The sequence below is a fragment of the Lagenorhynchus albirostris genome, chromosome 15 (genome assembly GCF_949774975.1).
Source record: "Lagenorhynchus albirostris chromosome 15, mLagAlb1.1, whole genome shotgun sequence".
Taxonomy (NCBI): domain Eukaryota; kingdom Metazoa; phylum Chordata; class Mammalia; order Artiodactyla; family Delphinidae; genus Lagenorhynchus; species Lagenorhynchus albirostris.
Window position 1 is genome coordinate 46,397,435 of NC_083109.1, and position 24,724 is coordinate 46,422,158.

The 24,724-nt window shown below is 44.5% G+C and overlaps 1 protein-coding gene across 6 annotated transcripts in view; it reads left to right on the plus strand.

Moving 5' to 3' along the window:
• RALGAPA2 (Ral GTPase activating protein catalytic subunit alpha 2) overlaps positions 1-24,724 on the plus strand; it is a 281,841-nt gene that overhangs the window by 131,922 nt on the left and 125,195 nt on the right. For all 6 annotated transcript variants that reach the window (XR_009535079.1, XR_009535080.1, XR_009535078.1 and 3 more), the window contains 3 exons: positions 18,376-18,504; positions 22,247-22,375; positions 23,473-23,531. Coding sequence is in view for 3 of the 6 variants with exons in the window: in XM_060122391.1 (XP_059978374.1) it covers positions 18,376-18,504; positions 22,247-22,375; positions 23,473-23,531 (317 nt within the window). In the remaining 3 variants the exon portion in view is untranslated. The remainder of the gene's footprint in view (positions 1-18,375; positions 18,505-22,246; positions 22,376-23,472; positions 23,532-24,724) is intronic.

The following is a 24,724-nucleotide window of genomic DNA, read 5'->3' on the forward strand; positions in this document are numbered from 1 at the left end:
TATGATTGAGAAAACGCTTTGAAATGGCTTTATTCTTCCTTGACTGTGACCTTTTAAAAATTTCATTCTGTTACTGATTTAGAAAATATTTAGGATCATAAAAACTTTCGGAAATAACTATAAATTATGAATAAGATTCAGGATGACGTGCAGGACTGCCCAGACTGCCCGTGAAGGGGTCTTCCAGCTGGCTTCATTCTGTCCTGCTGCTTTGTGTCTGGGGGGGGACTGGGCAGGGGGGTGCACGGAGGGTCTTAATTTCCCCAGCACCCCAGCGCCAGACTGTGTGCTGGGAACTCATGATGTTGTCCCATCAATTCTTCGCTGCAGTTCAGTTAGATAAATATCACAACCTGCTGTATAAATAGCTAAGGCTCAAAAGGTATTGAGGACGTCTGCCCAGTGCCACACATGAAAAGGGCTGTGAGAATTCACAGGCAGCCCGGCTTATTCCACACGGTCTGCCTTGCCCATTGACTCACACCAAACAGATAAGCTCACCCGACTCACATTGTGCAAACAAACAGGCCCTGGTCGTATTCCTTCTCCTTCTTGTCTCCGCTGGGCTTTGGCCTCCGTCCTGCCCCACCTCCGAATCCTCCTTACCAGACTTTCCTCCCACCCCAGCCTGCAAACACCTTCCCCAGTGGCCCGCCCGGCTCCCCACTGCCTTCTGCTTCTCTTCCAAAGCTGTTCCTGGTTTCTCCTAATACTTAAGCAGCTTTTTCACCTCAGTCTCCCCCAAAATATTTGGACATGAAAGGATTTGGATTTATTAAATACAGGTCCTATTAATTTCATCGTTATTTAAAACATATGGAAAGATCAATATGTGTGAAATGGAAAAGGACAGCTGAGGAAAGAAATTTTATTTTTATGTTTCTGAGAACATATATCAAAGACTGGAAAGTTTTCTTTGCTTAAAATAAGTAAACTATTTTTTAACAATGACTTACAGATTTAATGTCTTAATGCGATTTGTCTGTTAAATACATCAAAGTTAAATTCACTTTTAAGTGCAAAGTTGACATCAATGCAAAATTATTGTTGCAAATTTGCATATAGAAATTTTGGGAAATGTGGGTCTATGTCGTTTTCATCTATGATGTTGTATTATCGTGACTTGCAACAAACCAAAAAGCACGAGGCCTCTCTCAGGTGGGGAAATAGGTTTTGTTCCACCCCGAGGTGACCATCCAGCTACAGACTTGAGCCCTCACCATGTGAAGTCATGATACTGTCAGGTGACAGTTAAGAACGTGGGCTTCCAGAGATAAACCCATGCACCTATGGTCAACTAATCTATGACAAAGGAGGCAAGGATATAGAATGGAGAAAAGACAGTCTCTTCAATAAATGGTGCTGGGAAAACTGGACAGCTACATGTAAAAGAATGAAATTAGAACACTCCCTAACACCATACACAAAAATAAACTCAAAATGGATTGGAGACCTAAATGTAAGACAACACTATAAAACTCTTAGAGGAAAACATAGGAAGAACACTCTTTGACATAAATCACAGCAAGATCTTTTTTGATCCACCTTCTAGAGAAATGGAAATAAAAACAAAAATAAACAAATGGGACCTATTGAAACTTAAAAGCTTTTGCAAAGCAAAGGAAACTACAAACAAGACGAAAAGACAATCCTCAGAAAGGGAGAAAATATTTGCAAACAAATCAACGGACAAAGGATTAATCTCCAAAATATATAAACAGGTCATGCAGCTCAACATTAAAAAAAAAAAAAACAACCCAATCCAAAAAATGGGCAGAAGACCTAAATAGACATTTCTCCAAAGAAGACATACAGATGGCCAAGAAGCACATGAAAAGCTGCTCAACATCACTAATTATTAGAGAAATGCAAATCAAGACTACAGTGAGGTATCACCTCACACCAGCTAGAATGGGCATCATCAGAAAATCTACAAACAACAAATGCGGGAGAGGGTGTGGAGAAAAGGGAACCCTCTTGCACTATTGGTGGGAATGAAAATTGATACAGCCACTATGGAGAACAGTATGGAGGTTCCTTAAAAAACTAAAAATAGAATTAACATATGACCCAGCAATCCCACTCCTGGGCATATACCCAGAGAAAACCATAATTCAGAAAGACACATGCACCCCAATGTTCATCGCAGCACTATTGACAATAGCCAGGCCATGGAAGCAACCTAAATGCCCATCAACAGATGAATGTTAAAGAAGATGTGGTACATATATACAATGGAATATTACTCAGCCATAAAAAGGAACAAAATTGGGTCATTTGTAGAGACGTGGATGGACCTAGAGACTGTCATACAGAGTGACGTAAATCAGAAAGAGAAAAACAAATGTCGTATACTAACGCATATATGTGGAATCTAGAAAAATGGTACAGATGAACCGGTTTGCAGGTCAGAAATAGAAACACAGGTGTAGAGAACAAATGTATGGACACCAAGGGGGGAAAGTGACAGGGGGGTGGTGGTGTGATGAATTGGGAGATTGGGATTGACATATGTATAAAATGGATAACTAATAAGAACCTGCTCTTTAAAAATAAATAAATAAAATTAAAAAAAAAAAAAAAGAGCCTGGGCTTTGAGCCTTTCTGAGCACCAGGCTTGGTGTCCCTCTGATGAGCCAGGTGATCTAACCTCACTGTGCCTGGGCTCCCTTATCTGCAAATGTAGGTAATTAGAGTGCCGCCTTGGAGGGCCGTCGGGAGACTTTGAGGGGGCAGAGCGTGTAACGCACTCAGTTCAGGGCCTGGATGCGACAGCGCTCAGTGAGCACAAGGCCTCGCAGTGACACTGAGGACAGGGATGGGACAGCAGCCCCTCGACCAACCAAGCCCGTTTTATTTTTCCGATATCTTAGGGTGTTGATGTTTTTCCCCTTCCCCATATATTTTCTTACTTTTAAACATAATAATTTGAGTAAAAAAATGTAACTAGGCATCGTGGAATCTCAGACCATGAGGAGAAGTAACCCCTCCCCCTGCCATGCGTCAGACACAAGGAATGACATCTCCAGTTACCCTTTTGTGACTCGGTCGTTTCTTGTGTGTCCTTGGCTGTTGGCTCCGCTTCCACCTGCTCCCCGCCCCAGGCAGCGTGCCCTCTGTGGGATGGATGCCGGAAAGCTGGACCCTTGCGGCCCAGTCGACATCCAGCCAGGTTCCGGCCCAGCAGGGTCCCCGGTGTGGCTCTGGACAGCGGGCGGGGGCGGGACAGTTGTGCTGGGGCTGCTGCTCGGGCACCTGCGTCACTGGCAGCCGAGACCCCGTGGGAACCACTCCCGGTGGCTGGGTGCCTGGATGTGCAGGGTTCCCGAGTGGGTCCTCCAGCATCCTGTGAACCCTCTAACACCCTGGTAGAAACCCCCCTCATCTCAGTCTCAGCAAGGGGAATCTGTCGTCTGCAAGTAAGGACCTGGCTTTACCAGTGATGCCCTGCAAGGCACCGGTGGTATGGGTTCCACACGGCTCCATGTTTCAGGCGCTAAAGGCACTTGCAGCATTTCTTGTTTTCCCCTTTAATTTGTTTTGTAGCCAAGAATATTTAACTTGTTTTAGGAACATTTTGCTTTCACTCAACTTTACATTTCAATTCAACTTTTCATTCGACTTCATATTTTAATGAACCTTTTCCCCACCAATGTTAAAGAAAACATAATTCTAAACATCACGTATAGAGTGATATTCTATCACAGAAGTCAAAGTAGTTTGTGATTTTCTTAGCAGATGTTACAGCCTCCTCTCATGAGGTATATGATGGAATAATATAATAATAAACATACATTTGTAAAAAGATCCCAGGGGGGCCCTCAGTGAGCATAAGACTCCGCGGTGAGCCATGAAAGCAAGGTGCAGGGGTGACACTCGTAAGTTGGCCATACCTGACTCTTTTAATAACCCCAGACAGCCTGTATCATGCAGTGATGCGTAATAATTGCATCACCTTTTCTCAGACAGAGAGTTGTTCTTTGCTGGAAATTTAGATATAACTAGAACCATGTATGTTAGATATACATAAATTTATAAATATATTTAAGGCTAAACATAAATGAGCATTCAGCTTCAGAAAAAGTGAAGAATTACATGTCCAATTAAGGACCTGATTTGTCTCCTATCCAAGGAAATAATTCTAATACATCTCTGAAGTACTTCTGTACAGTGAGTGATTTTTACCAAGGTTTGAATTCATGGGATTTTAATTCAGTGCTAGCAGGAAAAAGTGCATATTTATAAATTTAAAGGTCCAACTGATATTTAGAGGGTTAAATAATAACCTTAACGTGTATCAGTAGAGGAACTTTAGAAGTTTACCTTAAAAGCTTTACTGAAATACAATTTTTAAAAACTGTAGGGTTGTACAATGAGTAAAAAAAAGACTAATTCCAGGCCTTATTCCTAAGGTTTTTAAGAATGGGGAAATGTATATTCCAAGACTTCAGGATATCCTATGGCTTCAAAATATATTCAACTTTGACTTTAATGGAGGACAAGCCTCGTACTGGCAACTCACAAACCTGGGCCCTAGATTCAGCTCTGTCCCCTGCCGGCCATGGGGACCTTGCCTGACCACAGGTGGTCAAGTGGATGAGATGGACTGGAGGACCTCGGAGGCCCTCTCTTGAGCATTATTGGGTCCTCTGATTTATTGTTAGGCATTTTATTGTTAGGGTCACATTGTCCTTTCCCAAATACGGTAAAAACTTGAATAATCTTTTCCTGTTGAATATTTTTCCCCACCACAATAAAGATCTAGTCCAGTTCTGAGGGCATATCCAGTGGTATGAGACCCACAAATAATGAGTATCCGTGATATCCATCCACTTGTGAAAAGGGCCAAGTGAGTGACACACACTCACTGTAGGGAGGGAACTGTGCTCAACACCCCTCGAGCTCAGTTGGCTTGAAGGCAGCTCACAGGGGAGATGGGATTTGAGTAGGATTTTCAACGATGGTTAGGATGACAAGAAGCAGGGTGGGATTTCACGGGCTGTGTTGAAGGAACAATGACCAGAGTGGTTTTGATTTAGTGCCACATACGTATATGGACATAATGCATGGACGAGGATCCAGGCAGCACTGGAGAGAGCCTTGGTTCAGAGCCATGTTCGTCCCACAGATAATGGGGAGCTGAGCACAACACTCAACACGACCAAAAAGCACGTTAAGAAGTTTAAGGCACAGTGGTTCTGTGGGACGGATTAGGGTCAGGAGAGAGTGATGGCAACAGGCATAGAAAGGGACCAGGTAACGCGGGCCCAACAAGGGTTTATGTGTGTGTGTGTGAATTTATTTATTTATGTGTGTGTATACCTGTCTGTGTGCATATATATATACTTGTGTACACGTGCGTTTTGTGTGTGGAATATCGTGGACCAGTGGGGTGTCGGACTGAGTGGTAAGTGGCCCGAGAAGACAAGGTCTCCTGACACTATTCTCATGATCTCTCAAAGCATACGTTGGTTCAGAAAGGCAAGGTGATGAATTGAGAAAAGGTGAGGGCAGGGTAGGACGGGACCCCCTCCTCAGCATGGACATCGCAGCACCAGGGCAGGCTCCACAGGTGTGTCAGGATACAGCCAGGGGTGTCCCCAAAGAATTCTCGCCTGTTGGGAAGTAGACATGTACGGGAAAGATTTCCAGGCACATTTTCTCTCCACGTAAGAGAACGTGTTTTCTAATCCTGTCGGAATTCAGATGGATGATGTGCAAACTGTAGATTTATTTACAGTTATTAAACTAGAACTTCTAAAAGTCTCAGTTATTTTGTGTTATGTTAGCCAGTTTTGCTACTCTTTGGTTTTGAGAGTAATTAGACACTTAAAAACAAACTCTTTTATTTTTCTAAAAATATAATTCCTATTAGTTTGAATTTACTTTAGTCAAATTAAATGATCTTTTATTGAAATAAGAGTTTACTGTAGCAATAAACAAACCTTTCAAGTTTGACTTCGGTTTGACGGAAGAAGACCGTATATAAGGATAGGCAGTGTATGTCCGTCCTCTCTTGACATGTATCATTAAGTGAATAATAATTCTTATCATGTGCTTGTTGTACAAACTCAGAGTGATGAAATGTAGCCTGTATCATAGAGTTAGTCTTCTATCATCAAGTAACATCCACTGGTTCCTGAATGTTTCCCCAGAAGGTTTCGTGAGAATGGACAAGCCATAGATTAGTCAAGTTTCATCAAAGAAGATTTTATTATAACTTTGTTCAGCTCTCAGTGGCCATGGAGACTTAAGATAGATGACTGCACCAAAATAATAGGCTGGAGAGCTTTTTCCTTTTCTTTTCAGTTGTAAAACCAGTAATTATTTTCATTAAGCTGCAGACCGAGCCCACTGACACCTAAGTAAGGAAAGTGGAAATATGTGAAAGGTAACAGATGGCGGAGGCTTCGGTTATGAGGGTAACACGTGTGCAGCGAACTTGTTCCACAGCTTTAAAAGGTGTAAGGTGATAGCATGCGGGGTGGTCCAGAGAGGAGAAGTCCACCGGAGAGGCGGACACTAGAGTTTTGTTTGATTTCCCTTTCGGAGCTGAAGATGTCAAGACTTTCTTTCAAGTAAATGCTATCAGTGAAGGATACGAGTTATCTCTATTTAGCCATCAGAGTCTAATAAGCACATACTGCGTGAAATACATTAAATAAAAATGCAATATAATAGCAACTCAATATATGTGAAAAATTAAAAGATTTTATTCCTACTAAATACACTTACCATGTAATGTATAAGCTGGCCTGCATTTTTCAGCGGAGAAAACGTTCTTTGGCCCTGAGGTCTCTCTGGAAGAGACTCTGCTGTGGTCTCTTGCAGCCCAAGTCACCAGAATCTTCCTTCGGAGACTCTTCCCAGACAGAGTGGGCACTCCATCAATGTGTCAATTTACGGAGCATCGAAGGACTAACAGGAGAGCTCCTTAACCCGCATGCGTCCCGGGGAGGAGCGGTGACCGTGGCAGCTGAGCTGGACCTTTCGGTTGAGCTTTCGGCTCCGTCAATTTCAAAGCAGGCGTTGACCTTGCGCAGTGGGGAGTTCACCCACATTGATGGGAGAACAGTGATTCCTGAGATGCGTGGGGACTCCGGGGACATTGGGCGTGTCTGGAGACGTTCTGTTTGTCACAGTGGGCGGGGGCTGCACTGGCATCTAGTGGGTAGAGGCTGGGGATGTCACACACCCTAAGGCACCCAGGACCACAGCAGAGACTTCACAGCCTGAAGTGTCAGCAGTGCTGAGGTTGGGAAACCCTGTCCTCGAAGAGAAGTTGTTCAGGTGCCACGAGGCCCTGTGAATTAACCCACAAAGCTTGGCAGGCATCAGAGGATGAAAGGCAGCTCTCAGTGTAACCAAGGACGTGAAAGCACACGAAGGTTTAACCAGGGAGACTAAAGCAAGAGAGGCAAGTGTTTTAGGTTGAACTGTATGGAAATTGCCAACATGAGACTTTCTCCAAAAAGGGGGGTGCAGTTTCCTACGGTTGAGCTGGTAAAGTTCCCCATTTATTTAGTTTTCATTAATTAATTAATTTATATTCGGCTGTGTTGGGTCTTCGTTGCGGTGCACGGGCTTCTCATTGCAGTGGCTTCTCGTTGCAAGCATGGGCTCTAGGCATGCAGGCTTCAGTAGTTGTGGCATGTGGGCTTCAGTAGTTGTGGCTCGCAGGCTGTAGAGCGCAGGCTCAGTAGTTGCGGCGCACGGGCTTAGCTGCTTCATGGCATGTGGGATCTTCCCGGACCAGGGCTCGAACCTGTGTCCCCTGCCTTGGCAGATGGATTCTTAACCACTGTGCCATCAGGGAAGCCCCCCCATTTATTTTTTACTTTGAAGAAGTACAACATGGAGTGAGCTGATTAATTCAGAGTCAACGAAAACTATCTGCAATGTGTTTTGCCCAGAGCGCAGTCTGAATGAGGGGTGGCGCTGCAGGCGTGAGTGGAGGGGCTGGGGGCTCAGTGGGGTCCTCTGCTCACCCACGCAGGCCACCCGGGAGCCGACAGGGAACAGGTGACCAGAGCACAGACTGCGTGGCGCAGAGTCAGCCCGCAGGCACAGATGATCGCTTTCTCCAAATGTCCGGGGCCCCAGTTCAGTCAGGGCAGGTGGCCGATTTGGGGTTTGCAAGCCTCTCACACTCTGGGGAGTCCTTCCAAGGCCACCTGGCCTGGCCGCCACACGGGCAGCCTGGGGAGAGGGACGTCCACTGTGGAGCTTGAGCCCTGACCTTGCGTGTAGGTCCCTGTTTCCTTGCGTCGGTGACCACACGGGCGTTTCTAGCTTGAGGTTCTTGTCCTGTGAAGTGGGGTCCTTACGACTCTCTCAGGGGCCTTGGAAAAGTGAGCACGGTGAGGCCCTGGTGCTGGATGGCAGAAGGGGTTCCCTGTGGCTGGAATATCGCTTGTTGACCTAGAAGATCATCTTTTCCCATTTAGAATTTGACGAAGATGTTTAAGAAAATTCACATTTTTTCTTTAGGCAGAGAAGAAATCAGAGGTCGAGAAAGAGATGGTTTCGACCATTTCAAGTACTAAATGGTTACTTCCGGCGAGGGATGCTTTAACTCCCCTTTGGAAGGGAGTGATTTTTGAATGTAAGAGATTTTCAGTCATGACTGTGATTTACGATCCATCAAGGTTGGGTTTGGATACGATGAAATAACATCAAGAAGAGCATTTTAAACGGCAAGTTTTGTTTCTTTGAGAAAGTGCTCTTCTTGTGGGGAATAATCTCTTTTTGTCTGTTGATTTCTTTTTAACACATAACAATAAGTGGCAGGGTAATAATTGCAGATTGTTCAGCTATTAACGCTATTTACTGGAACACATTTCAGAGAGAACATTGTTTTCTGAAGACAATCAACAACAGTTTTCTTTTGTTCTTCCATGGAAAAATATCCTTTGGTAGGTATATGTGGGCTAGAGAAATATTAACACGAGAGCCCCTTTTAGTAATAAGACATTAAAATAAAATACCTACCTTTTTTTTTTTTTCCCCTTCTCTTACTTGAGCCTTGGGTTGAGTGTGTGCAGTGTGGTGCTCCTGTCAAGACCCAGTGCCTTTGGGTCACCCATTTGCCTCCCCTCCTGGATCCCCCTGGAGTACTGGCTGTTCCCCAGAGGATCCCTGTGCTCTTGGTCTGGCCTCACTCTCAACTGTACATCACTGTTCCCTGCCTCTTAGAGGACATTGCTGGAGGCAGGGGCCCTGCTTTACTCTGCCTCAGACCCCTCACAGCGGCTGCCATGTACCTTCAAGCCCAGTGTGCACCCGAGAAATTTGTCAACTTACTGTTAGCTGTTTTTGTCTGGAATTATCAGAATGACTTGGCTTTCATTTCAGACTCTTTTTTTAATGAATAGATTTTTAATCCAGTCTACTTCAAGTCAATTTTCAATCAATCCTTCAAAAATTAATATTTTAATGAGATTACGATTCAAAATGCTGCTGTAATTTAATAATAGCCATGATGTATGGGGCTTTAGAATTTACAAAATGCTTTCTCTTCGTACATTAATTTTTAAATGTTGATCGGGTATTCCTGGAATTTGAAGCGATGAGTCCTGTGTCGACTCCTTAGAGGTCAGTTAATTATTCCGGGTGGCCTGATTCCCTCCCGTTCTGCTCTGCTGGGATTTGTGCCAAATGGTCTCTGTCGCAGGATGGACAGCCGGGCTGGGTCTCAGGGTCGCTGATACTGCTTCTTTGTCAGTGGTTCTGGCCTGAGGTTTCTTCAGAATCGGGTTGACGGAGCTGGCTCGTCTGGTGATTTTTCTCTCAAATCTCAGCTATTCTTGGGAGCTCTATGTCCAGAAGGAGTAGCAGTTGTACTTCTGTTGCCCAAGCGGAAACCGAAAATGGTACCAATTTGGACAGCTCTTGTCCTCTGTCCAACGCTGGCGGGATGGTCTGTAGGCTCCCGGAATTGAATGACCACCGGGTTGTCCTCTTTTTTTTTTTTTTTTTTTTAACAGAACACAAAAATGTTGAAAGCCTCATTTGTGCTCCTATGTGCGTGTGGAATAATTTTACTTTTAAGGAAGCAAATCAAAGAAACATGCATTTTGTGTTATCATAGAATGAAAAGAGTGAGTAATCATCACATTCCAAAGTTTTTTTATTTTCTGGTGTGAGAACACACCAGAAGACATGGAAGCTCCAACAGAAATAGTTTTTCGTCTTTAACTTGTTCCTGGCCATGGGCTGGGAGACAGACAGCAGATCTCAGCAGCACCAGGCGGGCCTGAGAACCAGGCATCTCGTCTCCAGCAGGTGAGGAGGGGGTGGGGGTAGACGCACTGGACGCTGGGCTTTAACAGCGTCAGAAGCCCTGGGTCTTGCAAGCAGAGTTGAAGCTACAGGTAAATGAACACAGAAGCCACACCTGTTGTAGCTTCTCTGCATTTTCAGGGAAAAATACAAATCTCGATTTCTTGTTGCAACCCTAGGCAATTTCTTGGTGTCTTTCCACCGAATATTTCCAACCACCCGCTCCCCACACCCGTGCCTGTGCACGCACACACATGCGCACACACGCACAGAGTTCGTTTCTAGCAGTTTCCTAGGAAGAATGCTTGGCAAAGTCTCCTTCTTATTCAGAAGGTCGTACTCTCTGAGCCGGTTCCATCCTGTGATTGCACTTCCGTGCCAGTCAGGGCTGCATGTCTACTGTATACATTCCAGAAGCACATTTTTAAGCCACAGCAGCCATTTGTTGATTTCACTTGAATGTATAGCTTTAAAAATACATGTGCGTTTTTCAACGATTCGTGGGCAAAGTGAATGAGTTGAAAGAATAATCTGCACTGGAGAGCCCTCCACGTGGTGCTGTGCTCCACGTGTGAGTCTCGCTGCTTACGGGTGTCCACTGGTGCCTCGTGGACCACAGGCTCACAGTTTCTCTTCCGGTAAAGACAAGGAGCACACCTGGATTTGTGTCCAAACCTTGGGCCCTTTCTGGCCTTGATCGACCTCCTACTCCATGTCTGTGAAATGGAAAGATCGAATGATGACCTTTTAGATCTTCTCTAAGTTTTTATGGTCCCAAAGGAACAAGGTAAACACACTGCCACCCAGATTCATTAGAGATGTGTTTTCCCTCCTGGATTTCTGTACTTTGTCCTAAGATAACAGGAGTGTGGGTTGGGTTCTAGCGGGTCCCAGCGTGAGGGTGAGGAACTATTCTGCTTGGCATCAGGGGGGATGTCGATTATACCTGCCCTGCGCCTTTGCCACGGCCTTGGGTGGTGCCTGAGTGTGTTAAGCCTATGGTTTCCTCCAAGAATTTCTTTTCAGTATCCTAAGAAGAATATATTTCTAGCTGATGTAGTCCTGAGACAGGATGAACAGTGAATCTGGGAACAGTATGGCTGCCCGACTCTTTGGTATCTACATGAATTAGACGTGTGCATGGTTCACTCAATGGGGTAATTACTACCTTAATGATTCTGTAGGTACTCGCGTGATTAGGCGCCGTCTGTACGTTGCTAACCATCTTGTTATTGATGATGCCGTGACTCCCTACTTCTGCTTCTGCTGCAGAACATGGTCAGAGCTGTAGAGGATGGGGCGGAGGAGACAGTGGAGAGACCTGATTCAGTTTGGCCTCTTCTGAAACGAGCAGCCAGTTGCCGCAGAGAAAGCAGAGTTTAGTATCCTCCAGCCCCCTCCTGTACCCCACCCCCGTCCCCTGGTAAATTCTTGGAAGGCACAGATGCCTTTCTACGCAGACTTGGCTGTCAGGGGCGGTGGACCCTCTTCCAGAGTATGGAGTCCATGTCCGGCAAGCTGAGCGCGTGGTCTGTGCGCACGCGAGTCTAACGCAGCCTCCAGGCCGCCCCCCCACCAAGCCCCCGCCACTTACCAGCAGCAGCTCCTTGAAGCCCTCACTTGCTAAAGTCTCGTCGCGAGGGGTTAATCACTGCTCTGGAGCATCTGCACCAGCCTCATTAGGCCGGCCTGTTGTGCAAACTGTCATGTTTCAGATTTGAAGCTTATCAGGGTCACGGCTAAGACAGTCCTTACAGAGGCAGGTCGAGGCATCTCCAGGGCCTGGGGCAGCGGGGGGCGGGTGGCAGCTGGCAAGTCACTTCTGTCTATGACCCTGTGACAGTGTCCCTCGTCTTGTGGAATCATAAATGTGCCAGGATTTCCTGATGGGTTTGCCACCTCCCTGCCTGTCTCCCCTAGATCGTGGTGACAGCGCACAATTCTATGAATACGTTAAAAACTACCAAGCTGTACACTTTAAAGTGTGAATTTTATTAAAGGTAAATTACATCTAAAGCTTTTACAAATAACAAAAAGAAAAAGAAGCAGTTATGACAACGCAGTAACATATCAACTCCAGTATCAGATAAAATTCATATAGTGTTTCTTAAAATCAGTTAACCAATCAGTCTCCCCCTTTTCCTGAAGCAGTCAGTCAGTCTTCATCAGTTTAAAGGCGAGCTGAGTTTTTCTTCACAGATGAGGATTAATTGTAGAACAATCATAAAAAAATATTTGAGGCTCTCCTTTAGGGCTTGAGGGTTGCAGTGATTTTCTCTGCCATCTGCCCGCTTGTTCTGTCACTGATCCCATGCACAAGGTCAAAGCAGCAGCTCCTGCGACCCTCAGAAGTTTGTTTTGTGTTTGTCACTCCCTCCTTTGCATGCTGCCATGTCTTCTCCGGAGCATTCCTCATGGCGAGAAGTGCGAGGTGATTTTGTTTCTCCAGCTGCAGAACCCAATTACTCTGTCCTGTCATATTTCTTCCGGCCTTGGTAACAAAGTTACACCCAGAGAAGTAACATTTGTCCAGCATGTATAAAAATCTCCGCCTTTTCTCCAAACGGATTACACCACACTTAGCCTTTTGAACAGAGAATGTATCGCAGGTACCACGTATGCCTTGGCCCAGACCTTGAAAGTAATTTTTACGCTTGTCCTGCTATGTTTTTATTTCCAGTGACTTTTCTGGAAGGGCAGTGCCTGTGACATGATCTGTTGTGCTTTTCTTAAGGGCTATAATCATAAAGCCTTTCTTTTTATCAACAAAAACCCCTCCCTGAACCAGTGTAGAGCCTGGACAGGCCAGGTCGCAGCTCATGCTGTGTAGAGGAGGTCTGTGCTGCTTCTGAAGGAGCAGAGACCCAGCAGCAGAAGAGAGAACACCAGGCCTTGGACTTGGAGGGCTCTTCAGATCTGTCCTTCCTGTAACTAAGACTTTTTTGCCACTCAGCATATCTGAGCCTCGCCAATAAGGCGATAACTGATACTTACAAATTTGTCTTCGAGGTCCTGCAGGATCACGTCTGCCTATTTAATTGTTAAAGAAAGCTTCAGTTATATCCAGGGGTAGTGTTAAAAGTATCCCTCTGCCTTCACATCTTCTGCTAATTAGTAATTCCACTTGGGTGTGGAATGAACGGGATCTTTCTATTAACTAGATTAATGGGATAACCAGATCCGAACAGTCCCCATCTTCCCAAACAAAAGAACTTCCTGTAGAATATTCTAGATACAAGGTATCTTCTGAAAAATAGCAATGAAATCATTAATTGTTTAACATTTTCGTTTTCTTCAAAGTGAAAGGAGGAGTCCAGTGACTTTGCACACAGGGGTTCTATTTCTGAACAATTCCATTTGGCCTCCTGGAAGGTCTGAGTGACTTTCGGTGGAATAACCGGATCTGTTTGCTCCGAGGAGAGGGCGCAAGTCCTCTGAGGAAGCAGGGAGACAGATGGCCAGCTATTGTGTTACCACCATCATCTGCTGGGCCGTGAGCAAATATTAAGTGAATAATATATATGTAATTGGTGTGAAAGTACAGTCGCAACATTTCTAATTCCGTCTGAAGGATGGCTACTTCTTGAACATTTGTATTTCATAGAATACTATATTGAAATGTTTCTGTTTACAGGGTTAATCCATTTTAAACCGCTTTAAAGTGAACATTTTCCCCCATTTTTGACACCACTGTGCAATATTTTGAATTGAAATGGCCCGTAATGGCCCTTTTTTATTTTCCATAACAACGTGAGCACTGAATTATAGCTGTGCAATTATGTAAACAATGGAAATGCTTCCAGAATGAATCCTTCCTTTTAAATTTTCATTTTGTGTAATTGTTGGAAGGTTTGGAGCCATAATAAACAAAATTATTTTACACATTTATCGTTCTAAAGGTCAATTATAAGAGAACTAAAGAAACAACACTATGCAAAATGAATAAACCAATTTCTGTTGCCATCGCCATATGTTTTTCTTATCACTTATGGTTTTTCCAGTTACTGTGTACATAGCATTCAATTAAAGCGATTCATTTACTAGGCTGAATGTGGTTTGTGTTTATAGAACTGTGCTTTGGAGGGGAGGAAACAACATGCCTCTATTTGAATTACCTGATTTTTTTGTAAGATCAGTGATAAGAGACAGATGTTCTCACCAGTTACTTTCTCATAAACCTGAATCTCTGGATAAGCTGCAAATTCACAGCTATCATCTTACAATCCAGTTTTCACACTCAGTGTGTAGCATGCGTGTGGACTTGTAACCAAAAATGAGAGGAAAATACTAGTTTGGTGGTCCGTTCCTCATATTACAGCATTTTGCGGATTGAATTTTATTTCCTCTGAACAAAAAGCATGCGAAAGAGTTTCATGCTGGTCAATTTTCAAGAATAAGCTTAATTCCTATTTTAGAGTCCATCTTTTCATTGAGCTTATAGTTTTGCTTATTATTTTCAGTCTGTTTAGAACGTGGAAAAGAAACTAATTTTTGCTACCAGACTCACTTGATTGGGTATCTTCTAGAACCCCTTAGAAGCATGGACTCTTGAATATCTAAAAACAGAGCATTTTCCGGTTTTTATTTCATTATTTGCCCTATAAATTATATACACTATGGCTAATTGCTGTAACACTTTGCTAAGGATGTTATTGGAGAGAATTAGTTTTTAGGGTTTTTTAACTTTTGGGAGAATGTAATCTAAGAGGCTTTGGGGACCACCTTTGAAATGTTTTAAAAAGCTCTTTCTGAGTATCAGCAAAATAGTAGTTCACGGAATTCTACAAAGTAAATTCTAGAAAGTAAAAATCCTTCATAGTCCTTCCCTTTTATTTTTACTCTGTTTACTTCTGTGTGACCCTCTTCAGTTTACAAGGCATGTGTTCACATCTCTCCCGTTACCCACAAGTCCAGGAGGAATCAGTCCCTTCTGTGGAAGAGAAACGAGAAGCTCTAAGCTCGACGTGACCTGTCCACGGTCACATACACGAGGTCTTGACCCCAGGCCTGGGGCTCTTTTCACTCTGCCAGAGTCTGACTTGAGTACAGAGGCATTTTCCACCATGATCACAAAGGAGGGGGCACTGAATAGCCCTGAGTCGAACCCGGGGTGCCATGGCCCTGGCTCTGCCAGCCCTGTGACTCCCGGACAGGTGGCTGGAGCGGGCACAGAACTTCTCTCTCCACCCAGGATGCAAACCACGCTGTTAACAAGGAGAGCCTCCATCTGACGGGGACGTTTAGCAAAAACTCAGTCGCCTTGGTTTGCCATAATTGTACTGATTTAAGGGTTATTTTCTACTTATGACAGGATACGAGTTTTCCAGAATACTCTTATTTACATGAAAAAAAAGTGAGTTACTTTGAAAAACAGACAAATCATGTTCACTTTGGACTTGAATAGGACAAAAAGCATAAGGGTTGTACGTGAATAATTTGTGTTTGGGAAGCACCATCCTGTTCGGTCTCCCTGAAACCCCAGGAACCCAGGAGAAAGCTTCAGTCTCAAGATTTTCATTTTCGCAAGGATTCCGGCTATCGCCATGGTCTCAGTGTGTGGACAGGAAGGCTCCTACCAGAAGTGCCGGCAGCCCTTTGTGGACGTCCCTCTGCTGGGAAGATGCAGCTGCTCTCCTTCGAGCACCACAGTTATTCCTAATTTCAAAATGTTGTCACAAAGATTGTCATCTTTGGGTTGTTCCATTTCAGTGTGGATAAGCAAAATAAGCAAGCATATGGCCCTAACTTGGCCGACTGGCCATACAGCCCCCTCTTTAACCCCCATATTAACCCCAGCCCGGAGCTGCTGTAACTGGCGGCCTCACTTCTCCTGGGGGCCGCCTTCCGTGGGTGGCGGGCAGGCTAGGCCAGCCATCTGTTATTTTGCCTTCTCTTTCCAACCTTCTCGCCCGTAGAAACAGGTTCCGTTCAAGAGACTGGCCGGGGTCCAGGGGGTGGGGAGCCTGCGACTTTCTCTTGCTGCACACATTTCTGCCTTCAGCATCAGTGGCAACTTAGTCATTTCTGGGAATGCCCCACTTCCAGCTCATTGCCTTGACGCATCTGAATCTTGTGAAGCAAAATGGATTTCATGTATAAATTCTGGCTTTAGCTTGTTAAAGGATTTAGTTCATAATTCCCGTAAACGTATCCCAGAAAACCCTTTTTTAAAATTAAACCTCTCAATTCCACTGGTGAAAAATCTGTGATTTAAGTATGTGCTAAAGGTGTTAAAAACCCACACGGTTCAAGGCTCAGTTCCTCCTCTCAACAGATGGAATTAACACAAACCTAACAAAGTTAACATCATGGTTGTTTGCATTATTAATCTTCCCACGCACGGCATTCTACTACCTTGCGAGCCAGGTTTGCACGAATCCTTTCGTGGCAGCAGATGTCAACAGAAGCGTGCTTCCATCTGCTGCCCGAGACCTTGATGCCTGATACCCCGAGACGAGGCCCAGCACAGAGCGTACCTCTGTGAGTAATTACAGGTGTGTGGTGAGGAGTCCAGGGCATTAATCAGAGGCTTCATTATGAAAAAGGTGGATCTTTTGTTCTGCGCTCAGAGCGGGAGTTGACCACACACTTTCTAAACTGCAGTGTCCATCTGCTCAGCCCCTAGAATGTTTGCCTTGGTTGATGTGGACGCTGAAATGTATCAAAGGACATGATTACAGCAGGTTTAAACATTAACCCGGGGGAAGCGTGGTTCGGGTTTTTCTTTCCTTTCCTCCTTCCTTCCTCCCTTTTATCTGTCTATTTATCTGTTTGTCTCTCTGTTTATTTTTGGTATAGGAAAAAGTCTGCTGAAATGCTAAAACCTTAAGTTAGTACTTGCTAAATAATTTACCATATAAGAGTTCTAATAAAGCACTGCGCCATCATTTTAAGGACACACGCAGCATGATTTGTAGACGCTAAATGAGCCTGCTATGTGAGGAAGAAGTCTTAGAAAAAAATGTTTTGTGAACACCTAAAGGTTCTCTTTTAAGATACAAGTTCTTCAATAAGGTTATTTTTATGAAAAAGGACTTAATGTGTTAGAATCGAGCACACTGCTATCCCTTGCTCTAATTTAATCAAGTTAAATCAGGATTATTTTAAAGGATTTTCAAATAGCTACACTGAAATTTGAGAAAACAAACCAGAGGTTTTGGGGGGCTTTTTGTCGTTGTTGTTGTTTTGGTATTTTGCTTCTTGTATTTTGCGACTAACTCTAGGTTATATAACTACAAGTCCCATAGCTACAGCACTTCAGTGCATTTGATGAATGCATTTGGCCTAGAACTGCATAAAAGCAGTTTGTGGTTTTCTTACTAATCCCCTTTGCACACACTCGCACAGATGGCTTCAGAGACGCGGCCTGGCCGTGGATGGCACGAACGCCGTCCAGGAGAAGAGCCCTGGTCTGCCACGGGCTGGAATGAGGCAACGCCTCAGAACAGAGCTGGCGGGCAGGGGCCAGCCGGCCACCCACCAGTGAAAGGCCCTTCCAGACCCAGGGACACCAGGTGTCTGGGGGCAGATGGTCCACATGCAGCACTGGGCACACGTGCCTTGCCACCCACTTCTACCCGGAGCCCCACCGACCACCTGACTTTGGCGTGTGACCCATCCCAGCGGGACCCACACTCCCATTGTTTCACACGGGAGTTGCCCGAAGAATGCAAGTTTCCATCTCTGCCTACTTCAGGAGTTTGTAATAGAACAGTGTGCTTTGACTTTTGAAAATTGAAGAAGATAAGAAGTGATAGCTGCTTGCAGGTTTAATTTATTTATTTACCTCAGCACTCCTGTAGCTTGTCCGAGGAGCCCACCTCTACATGGAAGATGGAAGAGTGTCTAGTCCCAATGCCACAATTCAGGTCTTGGACAAGTCACCTCACAGTGTAGGGTCTCCATCCTCTTACGTGTAAAATGAGTACAATAGCCCCTGCGCTAGCTCATCTCCTGGAACCCTTTTCACTGGAAAAGTTCCGTGGTCTGTGTTCTTTCAGATAACCTCACAGTAGTCATATGTACAGACGAACTGATGACTTTGGAATTTTGGTCTGGAAACTTACAGTTGTGTTTTCTTTTCTCCCCTTTTAGGATATCTTAAATACCATTGTAAGGCACTGCCCACCCCGCTTTTTCTCCCTGGGTTTGCCCGGCTTCTCCATGCTGGTGGGGGACTTCATCACGGCCGCCGTCAGGGTCCTCAGTGCAGACACGCTGGCGGTGAGTGTGACAATGCTCAGCATCCCAGCTCCCAGGAGGCTTCACAGCGGCTAACAAGGTTCAGATTTCTCCACTCCTAACAGGTGTTGACTCATTAGTGCAACGTGAAACCGGGCTCTCGGGTAGGTGCCCTGGCAGCTGACGTGTGAAATTGTAGGATAAGATGACACACTGGTAGTGGAAAGGCGTTTCATCAAAAGGCCAGAGTGTGAGAAATCATGTCCTCACTAATAGTGCAGCACATTTACACAGTCAGAGGCAGGACTGGTCTCCTAGAATCTTACTAGCATTTTTCAGTAAATGGTGGCACAGACACTAATGTCTGTGGTCAAGAGAGATTTTTTTTTTTTTTTTTTTTTGCGGTACACGGGCCTCTCACCATTGTGACCTCTCCCGTTGTGGAGCACAGGCTCCGGATGCACAGGCTCAGCAGCCATGGCTCACGGGTGCAGCCGCTCCGCGGCATGTGAGATCTTCCCGGACCAGGGCACGAACCCATATCCCCTGCGTCGGCAGGCAGACTCTCAACCACTGTGCCACCAGGGAAGCCCAAGAGAGAATTTTAAGTGTACATCATCAATAAGGTTTTTTTTCTATTATTAAGTCTTAGTTATAAGTCTAATAGAAAATATTTTCTTAAAATGTTAGAACACTAAAATTTTTAACCGGAAAATTAATATATATCGTTGTATTCATATGCCATAAAACTCTGGCAGAATTCTTGTACTAAGAAATGAGAAGCAAGTGGACTAAGTGAGCGCTAAGGGCTACGAAAAGAATTGATCTGTAGTCTCCACCTTTACCTCCACTATTAGGGCGATGTATTAACGCCTTTGAGAGGACACTCTCACCCATTTCAATTTAAAGGCCTCTCACAGTTGTGCTCTGTACAGCTGTTACCTGTTCAGAGCCAGTTTTCCCTTCTTTAAATGGTGTAAATAAAACTAGCTTTACTGTTTGCCAGGCACTTCTATTGAAATCAGTGTGAGTATCTAGCTACCTAAATTCTGTTTGACTCGTTGTTACTTTCTTATTTTACTTATTTCTTCACTGCAGGGCAAATTCAAACTCCAACCCTGGGTTTTGAATTAAATTGTTTTTTGAATGCTTTGTATAGCTGGTATTTCATGCGCTTTTTCTTCTAGGGGTAAATTAAAAAGCAAAGGGGAGGGAAGAGAGACAGGAGCAAAAGGGATGGATGAGTGAAAAGAAGGAAGAAAGAAGGAAAATGTTGAATTTGTTCATCTGTTTTTCTTTTTTGTAAAGACTATGACAACTTTTCATACTTATTTCTGAAAAACTTTTTGTAGGATAATCATTCTCAAGGAACCTTCTAATTTACTTTTAACCATTCAAATCAACATTGAAAAAACTTTGGGAAAAAAATTGAAAAACTGGAAAAAACATTGAAAAAACAGGATATAGGAAGGAAAATACTTTATTGAAATTTTCCTTACTTGCTCTGAGAGTTTCCTGTGAAAATGCGGGCGCCCTTTCTAGTGATAATATCATGCACGGTGGTCATTCTCTGTGAAAATGTATCTTTCGGCTAGATGAGCTATTAAAGTGGCCTTCCAAAACATTTGTTTAAAGAGAAAGAGAGAGAGAGAAAATATGAGAATGTGAGGGTAAGATTTATGTTACATAAAGGAACAATAACTCTGAATTACGTTGAATCACTGAGTTTAAACTTGAGGTTTAAAATTGTAGGAGAACTAGTGAGAGGTGTTCGGATAGGGACACACCTGCTCAGTCAGAATTTTCTGTTAATTACAAGCCTGGAGGACTCCTGCTACGTAGATCTGCCTGCTGAGGCCATGAGGGAAAGAGAAACGCGTGCACAAGTACCCAGGAGGTGGGGGAAGGTCGTGCTCAGCAAACATTGTTATCACAGCTCCAAACTAGAGACGATCCGAAAGTCCACCAGCGGCAGAGTGGATGCATCCTGATGTACACACAGCATGGGATATTACATGTAATTCTCTTCCCATTCTCCATCCTGCAGCCCTGCCCAGCCAGGCCCAGGGTCCTTCCCAGCATTGTGGGTACTCGTCATCCATCCTGGGGCAACAGACGCACAGGCCTCACTCTTCTGTGTGTAAATCGGGGCTCACCACAGGCCCAGTACCCAGGCAAAAAAATTGTCTAGATTTACTCCGTTCTTTGAATAAAGCTGCGTAACAGCTCTTTATTTTATGTAGGAGCTGTTGTTTTGTATCCAGTGGTTACAGAGTCACACACGACTCAGGGGAAAAAATCAGCCTCAGCGAGGTTCAAACCAAGACTATATGGTGGGTCAAGGGAACCGTTAGTGAAGGCCGAAAGAACAAGTCTGTGGGAGAAACACTGACTGCGGACGTACTATATGCCAGGACCTGGCCTGCGTAAATGTGACAGGGCACCCATCCTCCGGGAATCGGACAGGTAAACTAAGCGTTAATATTTGCACATAAGTTTCTAGCAGCCACAACAGAAGCACCTCCAGAACCCAGAGGGGTGCCAGTGTGGGGCCAGTTAATTCTGCGTGATGAGAGCTGGAAGGGAAGGCATCTGTTAGAAAAGTCTTCATGGAAGAAGCAAAGCTGATGCGGAGACCTGCAGGGTGGGCCCTGTCCGTCCGTGAATGAGAACCACAGCCACCACCTTGTCCCCAGGTGGTGTTCACTGGGCATCCTCGGGGGAGAGAAGTGACGAAGACTGTCTGCCCCCTGTCTTCGTGGGGAATGCAAACATCAAATGAATACGTAACGCGTCGTCAGGAAGTGATGAATACCAAGGGAAAACCCAAAGCAGGGATGCTGGAGGACACAGAGGTGCAATGACACAATGTCTTGAATTTGCTTTAAAACTGAAAGTGGAAAACTTTTAAACATTTTAAATATTGAAATGAAAAAAACGAAAAGGAGATAAATGAGGCAAGAGTGGTAACATCTTGAGTCTAGGCATTGGGTGCATGGATATAACATTCTGTCTACTTTTACATTTAGAGATTTTCTTAACAGGAAAATAGAGGAAGGTACAGGTAGCAGGTAAGGGGGCAGTGATGGAGGCTGGGTGGTGTCACACAGAACCATAGCACCCTGTGGCGAGGGGGCGCTTGTCAGGGGAGATGGCTTCTGGACCCCGAGTGCAGATGGCAAACAGGTAGTCGGATCTGCCGATCTGGACTCAGGAAGGAAGCCAGGGCTACCGAGAGGTGCTGAGGGGTCGGCGACACGTAGGAGGCATTTAAACCCTCGGGTCTGGACATCCCGGACGAGTTGAGTGTAGATCTCGGAGGGAAGAGGGCCGAGAATTGCACTCAGCACCCTGGAGTCTATATCCTGAGGAGGCGAGGGGTCCCAGCAAGGAGACTGTCAGGTCCCCTCAGGAACCAAGAAAGGTGTCCAAGCGATGGAAGGGCTCCCAGGTGCACGGGAGCTGTCAGCTGCATCCCCTGCCGTGCAGGGTCAGGTGAGCCCAGGCCTGGATGGGAACTGGTGGGTCTTGTGTTGTGGGGGTCATGTAACGAGAAGCTGTGTGCTCACTGACCAACTTTGAAAAACCTGAACATTTTGGTGTTAGTAGTTTCAAATCTTTGTATTTAAAAAATGAAGTAAAACAGGAAACAGGAAACTTCACCGTTTTCTGTTGCCCCAGCAGGGCTGCCTCAAAATCATGAAAAAGTAAAACACATTGTTGCTTATCTAACGTTTATAACCAGAAGGAAAATGTGTGTCTCACTTCCCTTTGCCGTGTGCAGGCCCCTCGTTTGGAAGCCCTCACCATTCTCGGGTCTCTGGTCTGCTTTCCCAACACCTACCGCGAGATCCCTCTGTGGCAGCCGGTGCCCGAAGTTACTGAAGTCACCAGGGGCACGGAAGATGTCAAGGTACGTGATGCAATGACCGAATCTCCGGTTAGCATCTTCTATAAATTTATTTATTTAGTTAGTTATTTTTTATTTTTGACTGTGTTGGGTCTTCGCTGCTGTGCACGGGCTTCCTCTAGTTGAGGTGAGCGGGGGCTACTCTTCGTTGTGGTACGCGGGCTTCTCATTGCAGTGGCTTCTCTTGTTGCAGAGCACGGGCTCTAGGCGTGCAGGCTTCAGCAGCTGCTCCGCGGCATGTGGGATCTTCCCGGGCCAGGGATCGAACCCATGCCCTCCTGCATTGGCAGGCAGATTCTTAACCACTGCGCCACCAGGGAAGCCCTGGTTAGCATCTTCTAACTCGAGCTGTGTGGTTCTCTCTTCCATTATTATGCATTGAGCTGCTTATCCCTGAAAGTTTGGCTATATTGTTTAGATGTATCAGTTGTTTTTTTAGAAGGCTGGTTTTGGGGGGATTAAATGAACTAGATGGAGAGCGATGGTTAGGTTCCTCGGGTGTTTTTTATTAGATCTGTTTATCATGCCTACGGATCATGATTATGTAATGAATCATCCTTTGTAATAATTTTACTAGTGTAACTATGCTGCATTAGTGCATCCAATGAATTTATAAGAAATAATTGAAATAAGCAAAACATTCAATCCCATTGTTGGCCTGATTAAATACTACTACTATTTGAGGTTCTAAATGAATCCTTGGAGAATAAAATTAAACAGTCTCTCCTCAGCTGACTTTGGGGCAAAGAAAAATGCTTTTCAAATCAATCAATTAATTTATCTATCTATAGTACACAAGTACAACGTGTAATTCAGTGTACGATGTATAATCCAGTTGAAGTAAAAGAAAACCGAGATTTTTCCTATGACGAAGAGTCATTTGCTCTGCTTGGTTTTTATCGTATACACAGGAAAGCTCTTCCCTAGGCAGGCTCCAAGCCCTGCGAGCCCCCGGCTGAGACCACCATGCTGCTCCCCTGAGCCCCTTGTGTCCTTCCCCCAGTCCTTCAGTGGCCCCTCACTGCCTAGAATGAGGACAGAACATGTGGGAAATCGACTACTAAACAAGGTTTTTATTTTACGTCATTTTGTGTTTTTAGCACTACCTCATAAGTATTTTACTGAAGAATGCCACAGAGGAACCAAATGAGAGTGCAAGGTAAATGCTAAATAAAAGGTAAACTAGTTTAGAATTTTAAGATACACATTCATGTGTAATCAGTTAATGTTAAAAATACTTATTCTTTCACATTACTCTTACACTAAAAAGTACAGTAAGAATTATGTGGGGAAAATGCTTTATTAATTTTTTCAGAGGTGCCATTATTAAGTGAAAAGCACAAGGTGTAGATGATTGTGTGTAGCACATGCTACCTGTTGTGTAAGAAAAAGCAAGATTGTGAATACCTAGGTGTATTCCCTGATATTTTTAACAAGGAAGAAAATGGAAGGATAAACCGAAATGTATAAAAATGATGTACTTACAGGATAGTGATTCTCAATCGGCAGTGCTTTTGTATCCCAGGAAACATTCAGCAATGTCTGGAAACATTTTGGTTGCTTCCACCAGGCATCTGAGGTTGCTGGCAGTCTGTGGCCAAGACAGGAGGTTTTCTGGGGCACGTACAGAGTGAAAAGTTCCTATCTGTTCTCCCCAGGTGAGGCCCGGAGCTGGGAGCACTGGTGGCGGGCACAGCAGTTTCTGATCCTCAACCTCCAAGCTTGTAAGGTCACCAGAACCCCAGCTCCGCCTCTTGCTCGTGTCCTGCTCCCTCCAGGCCGGTTCCAAGCGAGCAGCGGGCACTTGCACTGTCTTATTAGCTCTCCGATCATTTTCAAGGGTTTTTTCTTTTGTATTTTGTCTAACGTCTTCACTTACCTTCAGTGGACGGTTTAGTCACAATTTTCTAGTCTGCCATTACCAGAAGCTGTAAATTCATGATCAATTTGATAATATTAAATAACCTTGCATTTGGGGATAAACACAACTTGGTTTACACAGCACTGGATCTGATTTGACTAACATTTTGTTCAGGAAAGTTGCATTTATATTCATGGCCTTTAATTTTCTCTCCCCATCCTGTCCTTGTCAGGTTTGATTACAAGGTTATATAGTCTCACAAAATGAGCGAAGTGCTGTTTCATTCTGTTCAGTCAGCAAGAGTTTTTGTAAAATTGGACTTGATAGTCTTGTGTATTTATTTAATAGACCTTGATAGTAAAACTATCAAGGTATTTTCTTTATAAGAAGGTTCACCACAGACTCATTTTCTTCAATGATTTTAAGGAAAAGGTTTTTTTTGACAGTTTAGACAAACTAAAATTTTCTAAAAACTTGTCCATTCCAAGTTT